The 19,802-nt window shown below is 39.5% G+C and overlaps 1 protein-coding gene across 4 annotated transcripts in view; it reads right to left on the bottom strand.

Annotated features, from left to right (window-relative positions):
* Positions 1–19,802, bottom strand: part of EXOC4 (exocyst complex component 4) — an 830,068-nt gene that overhangs the window by 763,366 nt on the left and 46,900 nt on the right. For all 4 annotated transcript variants that reach the window (XM_049894654.1, XM_049894656.1, XM_049894657.1 and 1 more), the window contains exon 4: positions 10,451–10,635. In XM_049894654.1, the coding sequence (XP_049750611.1) occupies positions 10,451–10,635 (185 nt within the window). The remainder of the gene's footprint in view (positions 1–10,450; positions 10,636–19,802) is intronic.

A 19,802-nucleotide genomic window follows, 5' to 3' on the forward strand; every position in this document is an offset into this window, starting at 1 on the left:
CTCAGCAGTGCCACAGAAGAAAGACCTGGTGATCTGCTCATGTAAAGATTACAGCCCAGGAAACCCTGTGGAGGAGTCCTACCTGGTAACAAGTGGGGCTGCTGCGAGTCGGAACCGACTCCACAGCAGCGGGTGTGGGATTTTCTCGGGTTTTTTGTTCGCTTGTTTGTTTACTGAGCAATTAAGAAAAAATGTAGTTTCAACTTCAAATGATAGAAAAAACATATAATTCGTTTATAATAATTTTTCTAATGAAGTGGACAAATGTTTAAAGCATTGATAAACAAAGGTATCGATCAGCAGGAAAATTCAGGACTACAGCTGGACTACTGCCTGCCGACCCTATACGTGCAGCAGCGCCATGAGTACACACGTGTGTGCACACCAAAATGTGTATATATGTATTCAAAACAATACACACTTCTATAAACACAGATGTAACCGTGATTCACTTCAGGTTAAAACCTACAATTATTTTCTCAGTTTTCACCTGAAAATATATTTCAGTTAAATACAGTTACTTGCCATTTCAACTCGGAAAAACATAACCCACCAACTTTATTATCAGAGCCAGAGGGGCCCTCAAACTCTATCAATAAACTTTTAGAAAGAATTTACTGCAAAACTATTTTCATAGACTCATCTCCCTCTCTCTCTCTCTGAAATTTTCCCCTGGGCTTCAATTTTCTCCTTTGTGAACACTAACCCAAAGGCAAGTAACTCTGGAAATGACTTTTGAATTTTTTATTTTTTTCTTTTATGGATGAATTTAGTCTCAAGAGTTCAACAGAAAGGGGCTCGACCCACTCATTTAGTTACCAGGAACATGAAGCTCAATGGAAAAGCAGGTACTATCATAAAATACTGCATTTATATAGTATGTCCCTCACTTCCATTTCTGAAGAGAAAAAAAGGGCCTGTTCTCACCATAGATCAGAGATAAAGTTGAAAATGTATTAATTACTCAACACCCTCAAAGCATTTGAATCTCCCAGAAAAAGTATTTTTCAAAACTAAAAAAGAAATCAAAATTAAATTGTTCATTTTCAAGCTTCTAATTAACTGGAAAGCTCCGAACTACTTTATTTTGAAAGAAATATTGATAGGACTACTTTATCTTTTTAAATACATATGATTACAGATCCATTCACAGCTGAAAGTTGAAGAAGATGTCCGTAGTGGTGTTAACTACAACTCCTCCTGGTATAAGGCCAGGCCAAACCAAAGAAGCTGCTGCTGGGTCAGCCCTGACTCGTGGCGACCCCACGTGTGTCAGAACAGATCTGTACTTCACAGGGTTTTCACTGGCTGGTTCTTCAGAAGTACATCACCAGGCCTTTCTTTCAAGCCACTTCTGAGTGGATTCAAACTTCCAACGTTTTGGTTAGCAGATGTGTTGATCGTTGACCCCACCTTACAGTCCTTAGCATAAGATACCAGTTGCCATCAAGTCAACGCTAACCCAAACACCCTATAGGGCAGACTAGAACTGCCCCATAGGGTTTTCTAGGCTGCCATTTTTACGAAAGCAGATGGCCAGGTCTTTCTCCCATGGAATGGCTGGTAGGGTCAAACTGCTGGCCTTTCAGTTAGCTGCCAAGAGCTTTAATCACTGCATCACCACAGCTCCTTTTTAGTATAAGATGCGTTGTTGTTGTTAGGTGCTGTCAAGTCAGTTGCAACTCATACCGAGCCCATGCACAACAGAACGAAACACTGGCCGGTTCTGAGCCATCCTTAAAATCGTTGTTATGCCTGAGCTCATTGTTGCAGCCACTGTGTCAATCCACCTCGTTGAGGGTCTTCCTCTTTTCCGCTGACCCTGTACCCCGCCAAGCATGATGTCCTTCTCCAGGGACTGATCCCTCCTGACAGCATGTCCAAAGTATGTAAGACACAGTCTCGCCATCCTTGCTTCTAAGGAGCATTCTGGTTGTACTTCTTCCAAGACAGATTTGTTCGTTCTTTTGGCAGTCCATGGTATATACTCAATATTCTTCGCCAACACTACAATTCAAAGGTGTCAATTGTTCTTCGGTCTTGCTTATTCACTGTCCAGCTTTCACATGCATATGATGCGATTGAAAATACCATGGCTTGGGTCAGGTGCACCTTAGTCTTCAAGGTGACATCTTTGCTCTTCAATTTAGTATAAGATAATAAGATAAGATAATAAGATAGTCCCCCAAAATTACTAATTGTACATTGTGAGTGAATGCCGTCTGCTATTTAAAAATCATATGGTAGAGGACAGAAAAACTACAAAGCAAATTATACCAAGAAGAAATAAGCAACAACCACTACCACCAGAGCCCAAGACCTTTCTGGAAGTTAACCATCCATCCAACTAGTAAGGCTCTACTTTTAAACATGTGTGATTTCAATATTTCAAGCCAGGAAAATAATTACTTTTTTGTTTTGTTTTAAAAAATGCTAACAGCTTATTAGACATTAAATTTTTAATTAGAACTTTTCTCCATTCTTTCACTTTGTAATAAATGCATCTAGCTATGTCCAAAATTTGCAGCTGCAGCTCATTTGGGTGATTTTATCATCAAATTAAAAATGACAGAAATGAGCTGAACTCTAAGTTGTAAATCTAGTAAGTAATACATTCAGCTCTACGACCCTAACAGCTGGCACAGTACCTGTCAAAGAGCAAGTACTCATAAAAGTTTGTTAAATCAAACTGAGCTCAGAAATATCTGTCAAAGATAATATGTTCTGAGTAAGAAAATCTACCTGAATAACGCAACAGGGAACAGCTGCCCTAACAGGAATTCCCCATAGCTCTGCGATCTGGCTGAACATGCAGAGAGAATAATGGTGTGGAGAGGACAAAAGTAAACCAGAGTCCTGGTTCAAATGACAGACAAAGGGTGAAGACGATGGAATAAAAAATAAAGTGAAGCTAAAAATCCAAATGAAGAGAAAAACAGCAACAAGGAACTGAAGGACAACAAGAAGCAGACAGAGAGATGTAAAAAGAAAAGCGCGAAAAGACAAAATACTTAGGGAGCAAATATTACAATGGGGTCCAGAAGACTCATCACACACCCAGAGACAGACACCAAAGACCAGGGGGCTTGAACAATTTTCTCCTCCACTGAGCTAGAGGACGGCCCAGGAAGCAAGGTCAAATCAAGTATTAACCCAGGATGCATGGAACAAGTGGAAGGATTGACTGTTTTTCTAATAACTTTTCATTGAAAATGTAAAATAAAATATAATCTACTAACATTATTTTGGTATGCCTTCCAAAGCATTTTACAAAAAGGAGTTTCTGTCTGTCCATCTCTCTCTTTCTTCCTAACACACGCACATGCACACACACACACACGCTCACATATACTACAAAAATGCACACAGGCTCGTTTTTCACATTCCTTGGGTCACCGTGCATGGAGTGGGGGGTTTTATATAATAAGTATACATACAACAAAACGTTCGCCATTTCAACGATTCAGCGACGTTAATTAAGCTCATCAGGTTGGGCCACCATCACCACTGTCTGTTTCCAAGTGTCTCCATCACCCTTAACAGAAGCTCGGTGCCCCCTGAGCAATGTCTCCCTCTCTCCCCCTCCCTCCCGCCCCTAGTAACCACCAAGAAACCCTGGTCTCTATTTATTCGCCTATTCTAGATACTTCATATAAGTTGTTGCTGTTGTTAGGTGCCATCGAGTCAGTTCCAACTCATAGCAACCCTGTGTACAACAGAACAAAATATTGCCAGGTCCTGTGCCATCCTTCATGTAAGTAGAATCATATAATATTTGCCCTTCTGTGCCTGACTTATTTCACTCAGCATAATGTTTTCAAGGTTCATCCATGTACTTAGCATGTATCAGAACTTCATTTCTCTTTATGGCTGAGTCATATTCCATTGTATGTATATACCACATTTTGTTCAACTATTCATCTGTTGATGGACAATTGGGTTGTTTCCATATTTTGGCTTTGGTGCATGGTTCCGCAATGAACACTGGTGTACAAGTATCTGTTTGCATTCCTCCTTTCAGTTCTCTTGGGTATATACCCAGGAGTGGAATTGCTGGATCATCTGGTAATTTTGTGTTTAACTTTTTGATGAACCTCTAAACTTTCCCGTAGTGGCTGCACCATTTTACAATCCCACCAAGCAATGAATGAGGGTTACAATTTCCCTTGGTTTTTCCCTTCAACAATATAGCCTAAACATTTTCCCAAGTCATAAAAAAAATCTTCAAAAGTACCATCTTTAACAATATTTATTATTAAAGTAATAGATGCTCATGACGAGTAAGTTCACAGTGTAGAGGGTATAAAGTAAGTCCTTTCCTATTCTCCACCACCCTTTTCCATTTCCCATGGGTAACTGTTTTTATTGGTTTTTTTACACTGTCAATCCAGGAATTTTCTAAGCACTAACAAGCTTATTTTTTAACAAGCATTTATATCTATATTTTATATAGGACATATATTTAAATATTTATCATCTCAATTCTTACACAAATTGGCTCATACTATACATGTAGTTTTTCAACTTTCTTTTTTGACTCAATAGTACATTTAGAAATCTCCCTATCAGCACATAGAGATCTTCTCCATTTGCTCTAAGCTCAAGTGTTACAGTCCACGGGTATGCCATAATCCATTTAACCACACTCCTCTTGATAAACATTTAAGGCGTTGTGCTTTTTGTTGTTGTTGTTCTTATCAAAGATGTTGAAATGAATACTGTTACATATATTTGTACAAAGGGGTGCTATTTTCTGTAGGATGTAAGCCTAGAAATGGAATCCCATGGTCAAGCAATACGCAAAGTTTTTTTTTCCAAAAAGGCATATGTGTTGATCCACCAGAAGAGAAAGCTACTCATTTTCCCCATCCCTGCCAGCACAGCACACTATCTATATATTTAATCTTGATAATCTTCTGATCAAAAAATTGTATTTTATATTTCAAACCTGAATTTCTCTGAGTACTCATGCTATTCAGCAATTTTATGTTCATTAACCATTTTCATCTTTTAATCTACAAATTACCTGTTTATAGCCTCTGCCCATTTTTCTATTGAGTAGTATGTCTATTATTAATCTGAAAAATATTTTCATACTTTAGAGATATTAAAGCTTTATATAATATATATTCTTATATTTTGATTCTGTTTTACTGTGGAGAATTTCTTAGTTTTTGAATAGTCAAATCATTTCATATTTTCCTTGTTTTCTGATTTGTTTGGGAAAGCCTCCTCCACACATTCTTCTGTATTTCTTTCTAATACTAATAAAGCTTTATTTTTCTTGTGGCTTTTAAACCTAGCTAGAATTTTTTTGCATATAACAGGTAGGAATCTGAATTTATTTTCTTCAAATCAACAGCCAAATGTCTTAACTCCATTTACTAAACAGTCATCAGTCCCCCCAACCCGACCCATATATACTGGGGCCTGCTGCTTTATTCTATTTAGTCCCAGCAATCTAACTTTCTGTTTGCATGCCAGTGCTGGTTTGAGTAAAGTAGCTTCATAATATACTGTAGCATCAGACAAGAAAAGCCTCTCTCATAATCTCCTTTCTCAATTTTTGTCTAACAATTCACACACATTTTTTTCTTCCATGTGAACTTCAGACTGAATTGGACAGTTTCAAAACTCTGTTGGGATTTAATTGCAGCTGACACCTTTAGAAGCTTTAAGTATTTTTATGGAGAACCATGGAAGGGCTCCCATGTATTTAGGTGTTGTTTCACATCCTCCAAATATAATTTTTGTTATTTTTTCATGTAGGCATGTACCTTTTTTATTTATTAATTCTATACTGCTTGTTTATTTTTTACTTCAAAAAAATCATCTGCTCTTCTTTATATGTACGTGCCTTCATGTGATTTCCTTTGTTCTCTACTGCAGGAGAAATCTGTTGCTGGGTTTTTATGTTTGCTTGTTTTTGTCTCTGTATGTGGGAAGAATTCCCATTGCTTGAGCGAAAGCAAAAAAGACAGCTCTCCTTCCTACTATGGAAGATGAAGGAGGCCAGAAATAACCCAAGTTCAGCCAACTAGATGCCTCCACCCAGGACTCTGAATCTTGAAAAGATAAAGATGCAGGGACATTTAGAGATCATTTGCAGTAGAGTTCAAAATCCAGCAACTGTAGGTGTGGTGCCTGCAGGGGCAGTATCCCAAGCAGACCATTCCTGTAGCTTGTCTACGTTTGTGTCCTCAGCTGCTGTCTTAGTTATCCGGTGCTGCTATGACAGAAATACCACAAGTGGACGGCTTTAACAAACAAATTTTCACAGCTTAGGAGGCTAGAAGTCCCATTTCAGGGTGCCAGCTCCACGGGAAGGTCCTTGTCTCCTTTCAAGGTCTGTGGGCCCAGCATTCCTTGGAAATTTCCATGTGTCTTGGCATCAATTTTCCCCTGGGTCTAGGAGCTTTCTCAGCACAGGGACCCTAGGTTCAAAGGACAAACTCTGCTCCCAACTCTTCTGTCTTGGTGGTAATGAGGTCCCTCCTTTCTCTGCTCGCTTCCCTTTTTTACATCTCAAATGAGATTGACTACTCAAGATACAGCCTAATCCCATATACTGCATCCTGCCTTATTGACATAACTGCCTGGAATCCTGCCTCTTTAACATCATAGAGGTTAGGATTTACAACACGTAGGATAATTACACCAGATCACAAAATGGAGGACAACCACATAATACTGAGAATCATGGCCTAGTCAAGCTGACACACATTTCTGGGGGACACAATTCAATCCATAACAGCTGCTTGATATCTCTTGGTTTCTGCTGGTTTCCACAGCCTGATTTTTCAGACTGCCTATAGATTCTGTGAACTATTTGATAACTTTCCAACACATTCCTTTTCTGTTCTGGTCACCAGGACTAATTTCTACTATTTGCAACCAAGAACTCTGGTATCACCCTTTGTAACAGAGAATATGTTTTACTTGTTTCTGTCTTCTAGTGATTTTTAAATATTTAAATATGCACATCTGAGTAACTACAAAGTTTAACATTCATTTCAGTAATTATAAAAGTCTAAAACGAAACAATGACTTCTGACATCTTAAGTTAGATGAAGATTTCGGCATTCCTTTCTATCTCCTTCCTACCCAAACTTCCCAGTCTGTACTAACTTAACATGGCAAAATAAATTCTATTTATTATTACAGAATATTCTTTGGCCATATAGACCATCTTTCTCAAGAACAGATTTCGGCTTATATTTTTTGATCTTGTAACAGGTATTTATATGCAAATTTACATATTTTATGGTTTGTAGTCCTCAAAGGGAACCCCTGGTAGTGTAGTGGTTAAGTGCTAAAGCTGCTAACCAAAAGGCTGGCAGTTCGAATCCACCAGGTGTTCCCTGGAAACCCTGTGGGGCGGTTCTACTCCGTCCTGTAGGGTCGCTATGAGTCAGCATTGACTTGACAGCAATTGGTTTGGTTTTTTGGTTTTAGTCTTCAAAGAGGAGCACTGGTGGCTCATTAGTTAAATTGCTTGGCTGCTAACTGAAAGGTTGATGGTTCGAACCCACCATCTGCTCCACAGGAGAAATATGTGACAGGCTGCTTCCATACAGATTTACAGCTTTGGAAATCCTATGGGGCAGCTCTACTCTGTTCTGTAGGGTTGCTATAAGTCCAAATCAACTCAATGGCAATGGGTTTGTTTGTTTGTTTGTTTCCAGTCCTCAAAGTCTTCTACAACTACTTATAACTTTATTCTGAATATGCTGATTTTGATATCTTAGAGTTCATCTTTGAGCAATTTTCTCAGAAAAAGAACACAAGTGATTTCTTTTTTGCTGTTAATTTATACCTGAGAATGTCTCTTTGATGTCTATGCACATCAGTGTCCACTTGGCTGGGTACAGAAGTCTTTGGTCCCAACTCTCTTCCCCATTCAACACTCTGTAGACTTTGCTCCACTGTCTTCTGACATCTAATGTTCAGAAAATCCTGGCAAGCCTGATTTTTGTTCCTTTCTGTGTATCAGAATTAGGTTTAACTGTCTAAAACCAAAGACACAAATAATAGCTGCCTGAATAAAACAAAGGTTTTCTTTCCTCTCATATAAAAGAGTGAGCCCGTCCAGGGCTAGTATGGAGGCTCCATGTCATCAAGGAGTTCAGCATGATGTTTCCATTCTCGGGTACCCTCAGGGTCCAAAATGGCTTCGATCCATGTTCCAGGCAGGAAGTAAAGGAAGGTGAGTAAAGGCAGTTCAGTCGACCCCTTCAAAGAGGTTTTTGTGAACCCCCACTCAAAAGCTTACGAGCAAAAGTCTTACTAATCACCTGGAACTACCGAAGGGGCTGGAAAGTATTATCTTTAGCTGGGCATATGGCCACTAGGAACAAAATAAAGATTATCATTAAAAATAAAGATGGGAGAATAATAATTGGATGAGTAACTATCTCTGTCATAGCAGGTGACATAATTTTTCTTCCTGGGTGCTTAAGGGATTTTTCTTTTTTTTTAATTCTTGAAATTTATAAAAATCTTCAGATCATATCTAAGAATGAGTTTATTCACTAATTTTATATTGAATCCTTTTGTTCTGCAGTCTGAGGTTTCAGTCTGTTTGTGTTTCCTGTGTCTTTATTTATACTAGAATTACTGTTTCTGTTCCTATCATTTTAGTTTCAGAGAACAGCTGAAATCACTGGAATGATCAGCCTTCTCCATCTTCCATTTCTCTCACTTCATCATCTTGCACTGTGCCTCTTCATGATGGCCAAGTGTTCCTTCCATGTTACTGATTCAGTTCTTCTGTCTAATGCTTTTAACAAAGATTTAAATTTCCCTACCTCATTTTGTTCTTCCTTATATTTTGTTCATATTTTAGTCAGTTTTGTTACCACCTCTCTCTTCTATTCTTATAGCTCCCCATCAACATTTCATAGAAGTGATATGCCTGCTACATACAACCATAAATCTCAGTGACATTCGACAATAAGCACATATTTGGTGGTCAGCTGGTCCAGGCTGGGCAGCTGTGCTGATCTTGGCTCTGTTCCACTGTCTCCCATCCTCCTCCTGTGACCAACACCATCACGGTGAAGGCAGAGGCACAAGGGGCACACCCAACCAGCCAAGCACATTTCAGCCCCTCCCTGTGTCACATCTACTAAGGACTGGCAAAAGCAAGTAACATGGCCAAGCCCAGAAATCAAAAAGCAGTAGATATATTTCTCCCACTGAAGTGGAGGAGGAAGGGGTAATGATTATTTTGGACAATAACCTAATCTACCATATTACGTTTCTTACAGCTTTTGAGAAATCCTGAGCTTAAGTCTCCTAAATTTTTATCTTTCTTTATAAGGTTTTTTCTCAAATACATGCTCTTTCTCTGACATCTCAAGGTAATACTCATGTCTCCTTATGCTATATTTACATAGGATCCAAAGTAATATTATTATTTATCCTGGCATTGAAAGAAATCTACTCGCACCTGCATTTTACAGCCAGGCGCTATGGACGCAGCCCTGCCCCGACCACCACTTTACTCTCCACTGAAGTACTGACAGTTACTGTATTCAGATGCAGTCTTGAAGTTAAGGCTCAGGTACACAATTTGGGTGCCTGGAAGATTTCCTAGTGAAGACACGTAGGAGCTTCTTTTTTTCTGTCAGGGTCTCTGACTAAATTGAAGTATCACACACAAAGTTGGCATTTTTCCTTCGAGCCATACAGGGCATGAAAGAATTTATTCCCAGCATGCACTGCTCTTCTTGTCTACACCTGGATGAAAAAGTACGTGCACACGTATTTTAGCAGATAATGCTAAAATGCTCTCTGAAAAGATCTTATAGCTATTTTAAAGTTATGTTAGAAGGACACGCCTCACACACAGCTATCTGATGTATATTAATAACTCCAATGTTCCACTACCTTAAGACATAGTCTTATTCCCTACCAGGTCTACACTAACCTAATGAATTTCTTGAGCCCACCTAGGCCCTTAAACAGAGGGCTATGCTGCGACCAGCCCAGGGGTAAAAGGAAAGTATTCTCTCTGAACCTCTCAAACTATTCCAGAAAGCAGATTGCCTAAAGCTGAACACAACTCTAAGTAACAAAAAATCTTAAAATTTTAGGTCATATGTCTATAATCCTTAGGATAACTTCACTGTCCAAATTTAAGGATTTTCACTTCCTTCTGAGATATACCAGAGTATCTCTGATCCAGTCTGTAAGAAGCCCGGAGAAATGTTTCTTATGATTTCTTACACAGAAGGACCAAAATAAATGTCCAAGGAATGAATGAACAAACTTTGAATGTCGGCCCTTCAGAACATGGAGTATTTTCTATTATACAACCATCTTCAAGTGTCAGGGACAGTATATTAAAAGGAAAAATAAACTACAATGATATTCTGGAAAAGAAGGAACATTCCTTACAACACTACACTCCCACAAGGTACCACAGCAAAGAGCCTCTTGAGCCCACCTCATTCTCCCTTTGTCCTTGTTACGCTGCACAACTCGGCCAGTGGACTTGATGTACAGATGCCGGTGCAGCTCATCGATGAGAACCAGGTGCAGGTTCATCTTCTTGCTGTGAAGCTCCAGCCTGAGGTCACTGAGTCCTTCTACCTGGAGCAGGGGCCCCTCCAAAGACTCAACCGCCGATACCTGAAAAGAACAAACAATTAAATAGGATGACTGAATAACATAGCAGGATTGTAAATGAGGAAGAATACTTTTAAAACGTACTGTGAAAAAGGGATTATGAGAAGCATACCAGCACACACCAGGCTTTGTAGAGCATCATGTGGATGGGCCTGGTTATGCCCTTGAAGGGCTTATCATTTTAGATAATGCTGAAGACAGCCATCTTGACAAAGGCATATGAAGCACCAAAACAAAAACAAAGCTATTTATTCCCACATATTTTTTTTTATATTGCCTACTAATGGACACTTGTAAAGTGACTTCCCTATTAAATGATGATGTCATTCCTAGTCTCACAGGCATTCCACCTACTAATGCTTTAAATCTACATTTAATCAAAGTTAGCCTTTTAGGGAGAAGACTAACTAGAAGCACATCACATAAATTTAATAATAATAATTTATTCTCTCGGTGCTCATTACTCAGAGCTGGCTGAGTCTCTATGTGCATCTACATACAGCCAGTCTCTCTCTCTCTTTCCCACATACACACACGTAGAGGAAAATGCATTTTTTACATGAATGCTACAAGCAGACAATGGAGTTACCACCTCTCCTCTGTCTGATCTAGTGCATAGAAGAAAAGGAGATCTCAATGATGAACAGAAGATAGACTACAGAGGGGGAGGTACTCCTGGAATAAAGTGCAATTTGGGAGATTTTAAACACAGGAAGGACTGGATGAACGAAATTGGTGTAAGAATGTCTACAATAAATGGGGAAGATGAGGGGACTCGGGGAGCCTGGAGGTGCTGGCTTTGAAACTCAAAGTGGTTACTGCAAAGAGGGACAAAAGCCAGCATGTATATGATCCTATTTACCCATGTCTATAAAATTACATTTATATGTATCTGTATGATATGACCCCACTTAGTCATGTCTATAAGATTATATTTAAGTGTCTCTATGTATAAGGAGCCCTAATGGCACAGTTCAGGTGCTAATCAAAAGGTTGGCAGTTTGAATCCCCTAGATGCTCCTAGGAAACCCTATGGGGCACTTCTACTCTGTTTTTATAGGGTCACTATGAGTCAGAATCGACTCACGGCAATGGGTTTGGTTTTTTTTTTTTTTTAATGCATAAAGACCATGTATATTTTTCAAAGAAAAAAACTTAAGGTGAAGATTATACTCTGGTTATTATTCCTTAGGAGATTTTTTAAAAGGAGGGGTAAGAAAATACAAAGAAATGTTTAAAAAAAAAAAAAAAAAGAGAGAAAAGATGACTATCAGTGAACTCAGTTTTAGAAAACAGCAGTATCAAGCTCTCTGTGGAGATGAACGTGCTATGACTATCCCCTGCATAGGTTATACTTCTAAATTTTCCTAATATGTGCAGATTAAGGCAATAATAATATTTACTCCAGGGTAAAACCATTAAATGCAACTATGGATATAAGTAAAACCATTAAATGCAACTATGGATATAAAAAGACGTTCCTAAAAAGTAAAACACATGTCCAAAGGCAACAGATAACAAAAGCCATGAAACATACTGGCGATCAAAAATGTCAATCACACATCAAGGGGAGTATAAGCAGCTCTGGGAGCTGGTGGACAGAGAATCAGAAAGCTTGGTAGCTGTACAAACCAGCCCGAAATGGTGAGGGAAATGCAGTCGCTTGCCCACAAACACATCACTTGTTTTTTGATGTGCTATAATCAAATGTCAGCAGCAAATAAGTTTCCTGAAGTTAACCAAGAAAGAATGGGGGAATGGAAGAGTGACGAGCCCTGGGCCAGCTCTGCCCTCTGAAGCCTGCCAGTTCATTTCCACACTGGCTGGCAACTGCCCCCGCAACGGGAGCCCCTGGGCCTTGTACAGGCTGCAGCAATTCCAAATGGAAAGGCAGCCACGCAAAATGACCGAAGTGTCCCCAAGGAGGAAAAAATAACAACAAATTCATTTACACTTACATCCTAAAATGGATTCTAACTCGGGTCTCTAGCAGAGAAAAGAGGATGCATTAACCTTCAGTGACATGGAGATCCAGAAAATGAAAAATAATTTGGTAAACCACTGGCCCATCATGCAGCCTTATCCCTTAAGGTAATTAAATCCAGCTGAGATACTTCAGCTTAAAAGCCACCCACTGCACCTCCACACTCGATTTGTTTGTAGGAATCTGCATGAAGATTTTTAACCCCAACAGCTCATGTTCCAAACACAAAATTATAGGACAAAGTCAACTTGCAGACCCCCTAATTAAATAAGAAAAAATGCAGGTAAAGCACTTAGCATGGTGCCTGGCACATACTGAGTACTCACTGAAATTATTCTGTGGAAAAAGAAATCCCAGAAGGTATTTCCAACGCAGTTTAATGCAACATTTTCAGTAAAGTGGTGTTTCTTTCATAGAAGCATTATAACCATTTAGATGACAAACTTTCTGAATATGCTTCCTTGACCCAAAATACAAGTGTATATATATATATATATATATATACATATATATACATACACACACATATATATATATATAATCAAGGGTAGTCTTAGAATGTCAATGATTTGAAAATCTCAACTCAAATAGAATAGTCTCCCATTTCTAAAAGAAAACAGGGCTTTGTTTTTTGGCCTTCACTTACCGAAGTCTATTTATAAAACTATAATTTTTTTTTTTTTTTTTTAATATCAGAAGCTAGGCAAGACCATTGTCTTCCTCTACTGTAACTTTACTAAGTGGTACTCAAACCAACATGAAGAAAACAGTTGTCAATGCAACATTTGATCTCTAGAAGGATAAGTTTAGAAACCTGATGTTTATCTTACCCAAGTAGCTTGGTCCAGAGTTTACACACCTGAAGAAACTCGGCCAGGCAGCATACTGTCAACCTGACAGACCACCACCAGTGGCCAATTCTGCTATACTGGGGGGGGACGGGGGTGGTCCAGGTATTTACTAACATCTGGGCTTTAGAAAACAGAAAGAAAACAAAAAGTTGCTGTCCAATCTATTCTGACTCATGGCAACCTCATGTGTGTCAGAGTACAACTGTGCTCCACAGGATTATCAGTGACTGTGACCTCCTGGAAGAAGACCGCCAGGCCTTTCTTCCGAGATCCCTCTGGGTGGAGTCAAACCACCAACCTTTCAATTAGTAGCCAAGCGCTTAACCATTTGCACCGCCCAAGGACTCTTATCTGAGCTGGCCTTGAAGAGAAACATTAAACATCCCTCCATATTTAGCAATGTGTATAACCAAAAATAAAAACACAAATAAGGGGAATTTTTAAACATGTACAGAAAGTGGTCCATTTATAAATCATTTTGCTGTTTTCCAAGTTTAATGACCACAGAGCACTTTCCAAATAACACGTTGGTGAAGAATCAACAGGGATGCAGTTGGATTAAGTAGACAGCAAGAAAATGGCCTCATAGATTAGTAAATTGCTGTAAGAAATTATCAAAATTTGGTTCGTAAGTGTGCCAAGCAACGCTGAATAATGTCACAAATACATATTACAAGTAGAGAACAAGACACAACAGATGAAAGACTACACAGACAACATACAATGGGTCAGTTCCGTGGTAAATGCTGTCTCTGCATCTATCCACAGGTCAAATACCAAGAGATCTCCAACGTGACTGCCCAGCATTCGCAGGTATGCCACGTCATTTCTTACAGGTAGAGTACGACCTCATGAGAAGACCAGTTAAATGTATTTGGAATTTTTCTTGTGTATATTTTAAAAAAAACAGGTTTTGGGGGAAGATAGTACCAACAAGGATTTTTTTTAACAGAGCACCTATTACCACCTAAGAGAGCACGAGTGTTCCATTCAATGCCCTTGGAAACTGCCAATCCAGATAAAAGAAATCTGTTTGAGAGACGAAAACAAAGATTTCCTTTAGGATTATGAAGATAAGCAAACATTTTCAAAACGTTTTAGCACATGACGTTGTGCAGGTCTGCATGTTTTGTTACTAGAAACCTATCCGCCTAAGAACACAAAAATTCGAAAAAATGTTTCTGTGGCTGAAAAAAGCAAGCAAAGGTACAGTGAAATGTACATAATCAAGAATTGTAAGGTTCTTCAAAGAATTTTGCATTTAGTTGGCAGTAAGTCTACAACAAAGGAAAATCTTTGTAATTTAGGAACTACGATTTCCTTAAATTTTCTTTCCCAAATATCTATTTCCCAATGTCATTTCAGTGTAAAAAACAGATAACTATTCACTGAGAAGGAGCCCTAGTGACACAATGGTTAAAGCACTCGGCTCCTAACTGAAATGTCGGCAATTTGAACCCACCAGCCACTCCATGGGAGAAAGATGGGGCAGTCTGCTTCTGAAAAGACTGCAGCCTTGGGACACTGCTACTCTGTCCTGTAGGACGCCTGTGTGTCGGAATCGACTTGAAGGCACCGGACAACGACATTCTTCAGTAGTTAAACATTTGTCTTCCGCCCATCTGACTCAAGTTTATTAGGTAAAAAGATTCTGGAGGAACACCAAAGTTGTCTGTTCTCAGCTGCTTCACAGGAAAAATTCTGGGAAAGAAATGGCTTTTCTTCTTCTCCCACGGGGCAGATGGAACATGAAAACTTGCAGCAGATAACTTTAATAACTCTCTAAATAGAACTAAGGCTGAGGCCCAAGTCAAGGAGCTCTGGTGGGGCGATGGTTAACCACTCGGCAACTAACCAAAAGGCCAGCGATTCGAACCCACAAGTGGCCCTGCAGGAGAAAAGACCTGGCGGTCTGCTCCTGTACAAATTACAGCCTAGGAAACTGTATGGGGCAGTTCTATTCTCTCCTAGTGTCGCTACGAGTCAGACTCGACTTGACAGCACACAACCACAGCCAAGCCAAAACAAAACGTAAGAAACCCAGGAAAAACCGTTGTTGCTTTTAGCTGCCTTCGAGTCAGCCCAACTCATGTTCTACAGAGTAGTCCTGTTCCACAGGGTTTTCTTGGCTGTAATCTTTACAGAAGCGGATCGCCAGGCCTTTCTTCTGCAGAGCTGCTGTGTGGGTTTGAACCACCAACTTCTAGGTTAGTGCCCATAGCAAACCACCTGTGCCACATGAAAAGTTATAAGTGTATAAAAACCAACCTAATAACTAAGCCATTTGCTAGCTAAGGAAAAAAATGTTTATTTTGGCAACAATGTTCCCTAAGACAGGCAAATGTGTTGTCATTGTTGAGTCCAAAACAAACATTTCCTTCAGGCTTTGAAGATAATTACACTGTTTATTAACTTCTCATAGGTCAGTATATCTCCCTTAGGGAAGCATTTCTCTAGTAAGACAATACAACCATTCTGAAAATGGTTCCTTGGTCCAACTTACAGATTCAGTCAAAAGATACAAACTAAGGCTGGTCCAGAGAACTTACACCTTCTCCCCTTCCACATGCTTATAGAAAGACAAAAGGTAAACTTTTTAAACAGCCTCAACTGAAGGAAGATACCAAAAATCTTCGGGTATGAACAACAAAAGAAACATACCTTGGAACACCAGATTTATTTAGTGTCCAGGTCCCTGGCCCACTGCCACCCTGACCCTGGACTGCTGAAATGTAACCTCCTCAGGACCCCTCGACGCCTCCCCCCAGGCCTTCACCCCCAAGTCTCTATCTTTAGGCTCAGGGTACCCTAGACCAGCACAAGAAGCCTCCAGTCTCCTGTGAATGCAGAATGATTCAGACCCACCTGGACACAAGCAGGGTGACGTTTATCACATGTGCCCCAAGAATCCCAGATCATTCACTGCCAAATATTTCTTCCAGATGTTTCCATTTTGTTACACACTATTTCTCAAAGCAGAAAATTTTCTCTTTATCACACATAAACTGGTCAGAGAGAAATCTACAATTTAGTTTAAAACACACACACGCATATATAGTATAAATAATGTTTCAGTTTGAAGGACATGAAACTATACCCTCTACTTACTTATTCACGTGGTTAGGTTCCAAAGCCCAGGTCATTACGCAAAATCCGAGTTATGTGAAAATGGAGGATGGCCACGTCAGATCACAAAATGGAGGATGACTACAACATTACGTAATTGCCAAATTACATCATTACCAAACCACTGAGAATCATGACCCAGCCAAGCTATCAGAGCCAGCTTTACTCTTGCCTTACATCTCAGCACTCATTACTGCCAGACATAAGTTGTTAATGCGCAACGTAGTCAGAGAGTACTTTTTACTCTTATTGTAAATGTGAAATGTCAGATAAGGAGACAGTCATCAAGTGAGGAGAAAGTACACTGTTTTTATAGGTCAGAAATGATCAAATATTGGCTATTTCATATGGTTCAACCTACCAGTTTTGAGAGCTTTGGTGCATCTAGGACATTACAGTGGTCTTTGTAGAACACTGTGACCTTTATAGAGTCCTATAAAACCAGGAATAATTGTATTCCTAGATAAGCTAGGGATAATTTTACTAGTAGAATACACCTCTGCATTATATAAAACCTCTGTGACATGAAAGCACAACCATCTGGAACCCATGTTCACAAAAATCCCATCTGTTAAACGTAACTTGTAAACAACACGTTTACAGCTAGACACTAGTCACTACAAGGGACACAAGTAGAGGCTGGCTTAGACTGGCCTTCACACAAAAAGATGGGGAGACGGAGAGCAGAGACTTCAAGGGTGAATAAAGGGAATCCACTCAAGGCTCAGGGCTACCGTGAAGGCTTGGGAATGTCTTAGGGGATCTAGAGGAAAAACTGCATCTCTGGTCCCAGCTTCACCGGAGAAGACTAAGATGGGTTGGCTCCCCTTGGCTCAGCTTTGCTGCTGACTGAAGCCCTCAGGGCTATTGACAGTTTGGTTCTTAAGACAGACTTCCCAAGATAGCTGCACCATAAGGCAAGGCCGAGTGCCTGAAGCAAGAACACTTTTTTCCCCCAAGTAGCCTGAGCTAAAAAAAAAAAAATTCTTTTTTTTTAGCTCAACCTATATCCTAATCAAAAATGCCCGTTCTTAAATCAGTCTGAAAACATCCTATCGATCAGATCCACTCAGGTGTCCCTTTCTCCCTATACTGCAGACTCAGCGTCCTGTGGCCATTAAGGCCAGGATGCTGTCTACCTTCCACTCTTCCTTCATTACTGCCAGGGTTATTGCATGTTTTTATTTAATAAACCTTCATCAGCTCAAATGAAGGGTTGTTATTAGTTGAGCTAACAGCCAAATGATAATGCTCCAGAGAGATCTCCGTGCTTGCTGGTGCATTAACAAAGAGAGGTGAAGGGCCGAGGTCAAGCATGTGTCAATGTAAATGAAGCGATATCAGGTACTAAGGGCTTAATGCAATAGACTGCCTGGGAGATAATGGAATTTACAGGATAAAGCAAATGAGATGAAGTTATTGATAAGTGAAAAGAGGGAGGGAGGCCTAGATAAAAGTGCTGTCAAAGAAAAGACCTTTTGCTGGTGAATTTCTTCTTTAAAGAATCTTCAAATCTATCTTAGGAAACAAAATTCAAAAGAGATCAAATGTAACTTCTAGCCCCATGAAAGAACTCACCCCATTACTGCCACAAAGCACAGACTTGTACTACAAGCCTATCATTTTATTAAGCCATTATTAAGCTTTCTTTGGGTTTTTTGTTGTTCTTTTTCCCTTTTCTTTTTTTTTTTTTGCTTTGTTTGTCGTAAAGGTCAGGGCATTCTACCACAAATAAATCCCAGACTGTATTAAAACTCGTCTGTTTTTGTTTTGTTTCGTTTTTTCTCCCCTCTTGAAAAGTCGGGGAAGCCAGGTCTTTTAAAATATTCCATCAGCCCAAGCCTCACAGAATCACAGTATCTGAGAAATGAAATGTAAGAATTTTCCATCATAAGGGACCTCAAAGGTTGTCAAGTCTGCGCCCCCATCCCAATTTTACAGATTAAAAAAAGCAAGGCCTAGAAACGTACTTTTCCTTAACCTTTCTTTTACCTTTGAGTTAATAAAATAATACATATTCAATCAAAAAATAAATAAATAAAAAGGATGGTCCACATTCTCTCTCACCAAATATTATATATAATACATTTTGACTCGACTACTACCAATCATTTTTCAACACAAAGTTTTTACAAAAACTCTATTATTTTAAACACGCTTTTTTCATTTGGCAATACACTGGGAACACTGCCCATCACTAAATATCATAGGACATTTGGTGATTCCATAGGATTCGACAATATGATTACGCCACAAATGATTTAAACAATTTTGTACCCTTAACATGTTGCTAATTTTTTCCTTTCATAAATCCTACTGTAGTAAACACTCTTGTATACATATTTCTGAATAACCTCCCCCCCCCCAAAAAAGTTGCTGTCCAGTTGATTCTTAATGCATGGCAACTCCAGGGGTTTCAGAGTAAAAATGTGCTCTATAGGGTTTTCATTGGCTATGATCGTGTAGATTTAGATTGCCAGGCCTTTCTAACAAGGTGTCTTTGGTGGATTCAAATCGACAGTACCCAAGTGCTTAACCATTTGCAACACCCAAGGACTTCCTATTTCTGAATAAACATAACATAAATTTCTTCTTTGCTCAGGAGAAAATCCTAAAAACAGAATTCTAATTCCAAAATTATGCATATACTTAGAGCTTCTGATGCATAATGCCAAATTAAGAGCCTTATATCATCTAGATGGCCTTATAACGTATGTGCACAATCACTTCCCTAATGAAATTAAACTATACCTAACACCTCAGAAGAAAACTAAGGTGAACTATTAAAGTCCCACAAAGGAAATGGCTTTTTGCACTTTGAAAGTTAGGCCAAAAAAACCCAAACCCACTGCCGTCGAGTTGATTCTGACTCATAGCGACCCTCTAAGACTGAGCAGAGCTGCCCTATAGAGTTTTCAAGGAGTGCCTGGTGGATTAGAACTGCCAACCTTTTAGGTTAGCAGCCATAGCTCTTAACCACTACACCACCGGGGTTTCCGAGAGCTAGGCAACCACAAGTAACTAGTATGGGGACGAATCGCAGAGAAAATGGACTTCTTTAACAAGATCCTCCTACCTGTCAAGTCAAGCAAAAGCCACTGATCAACATTCTCAGACTGTCATCAAGGTGAGATGGGGGCTCCCATCAACAAGATGGATAGCCACAGTTGCAACTTATACATGTATGTGGCTCCCATACGGCCACAGTG

Source organism: Elephas maximus, chromosome 8, assembly GCF_024166365.1.
Source record: "Elephas maximus indicus isolate mEleMax1 chromosome 8, mEleMax1 primary haplotype, whole genome shotgun sequence".
Classification (NCBI taxonomy): Eukaryota; Metazoa; Chordata; class Mammalia; order Proboscidea; family Elephantidae; genus Elephas; species Elephas maximus.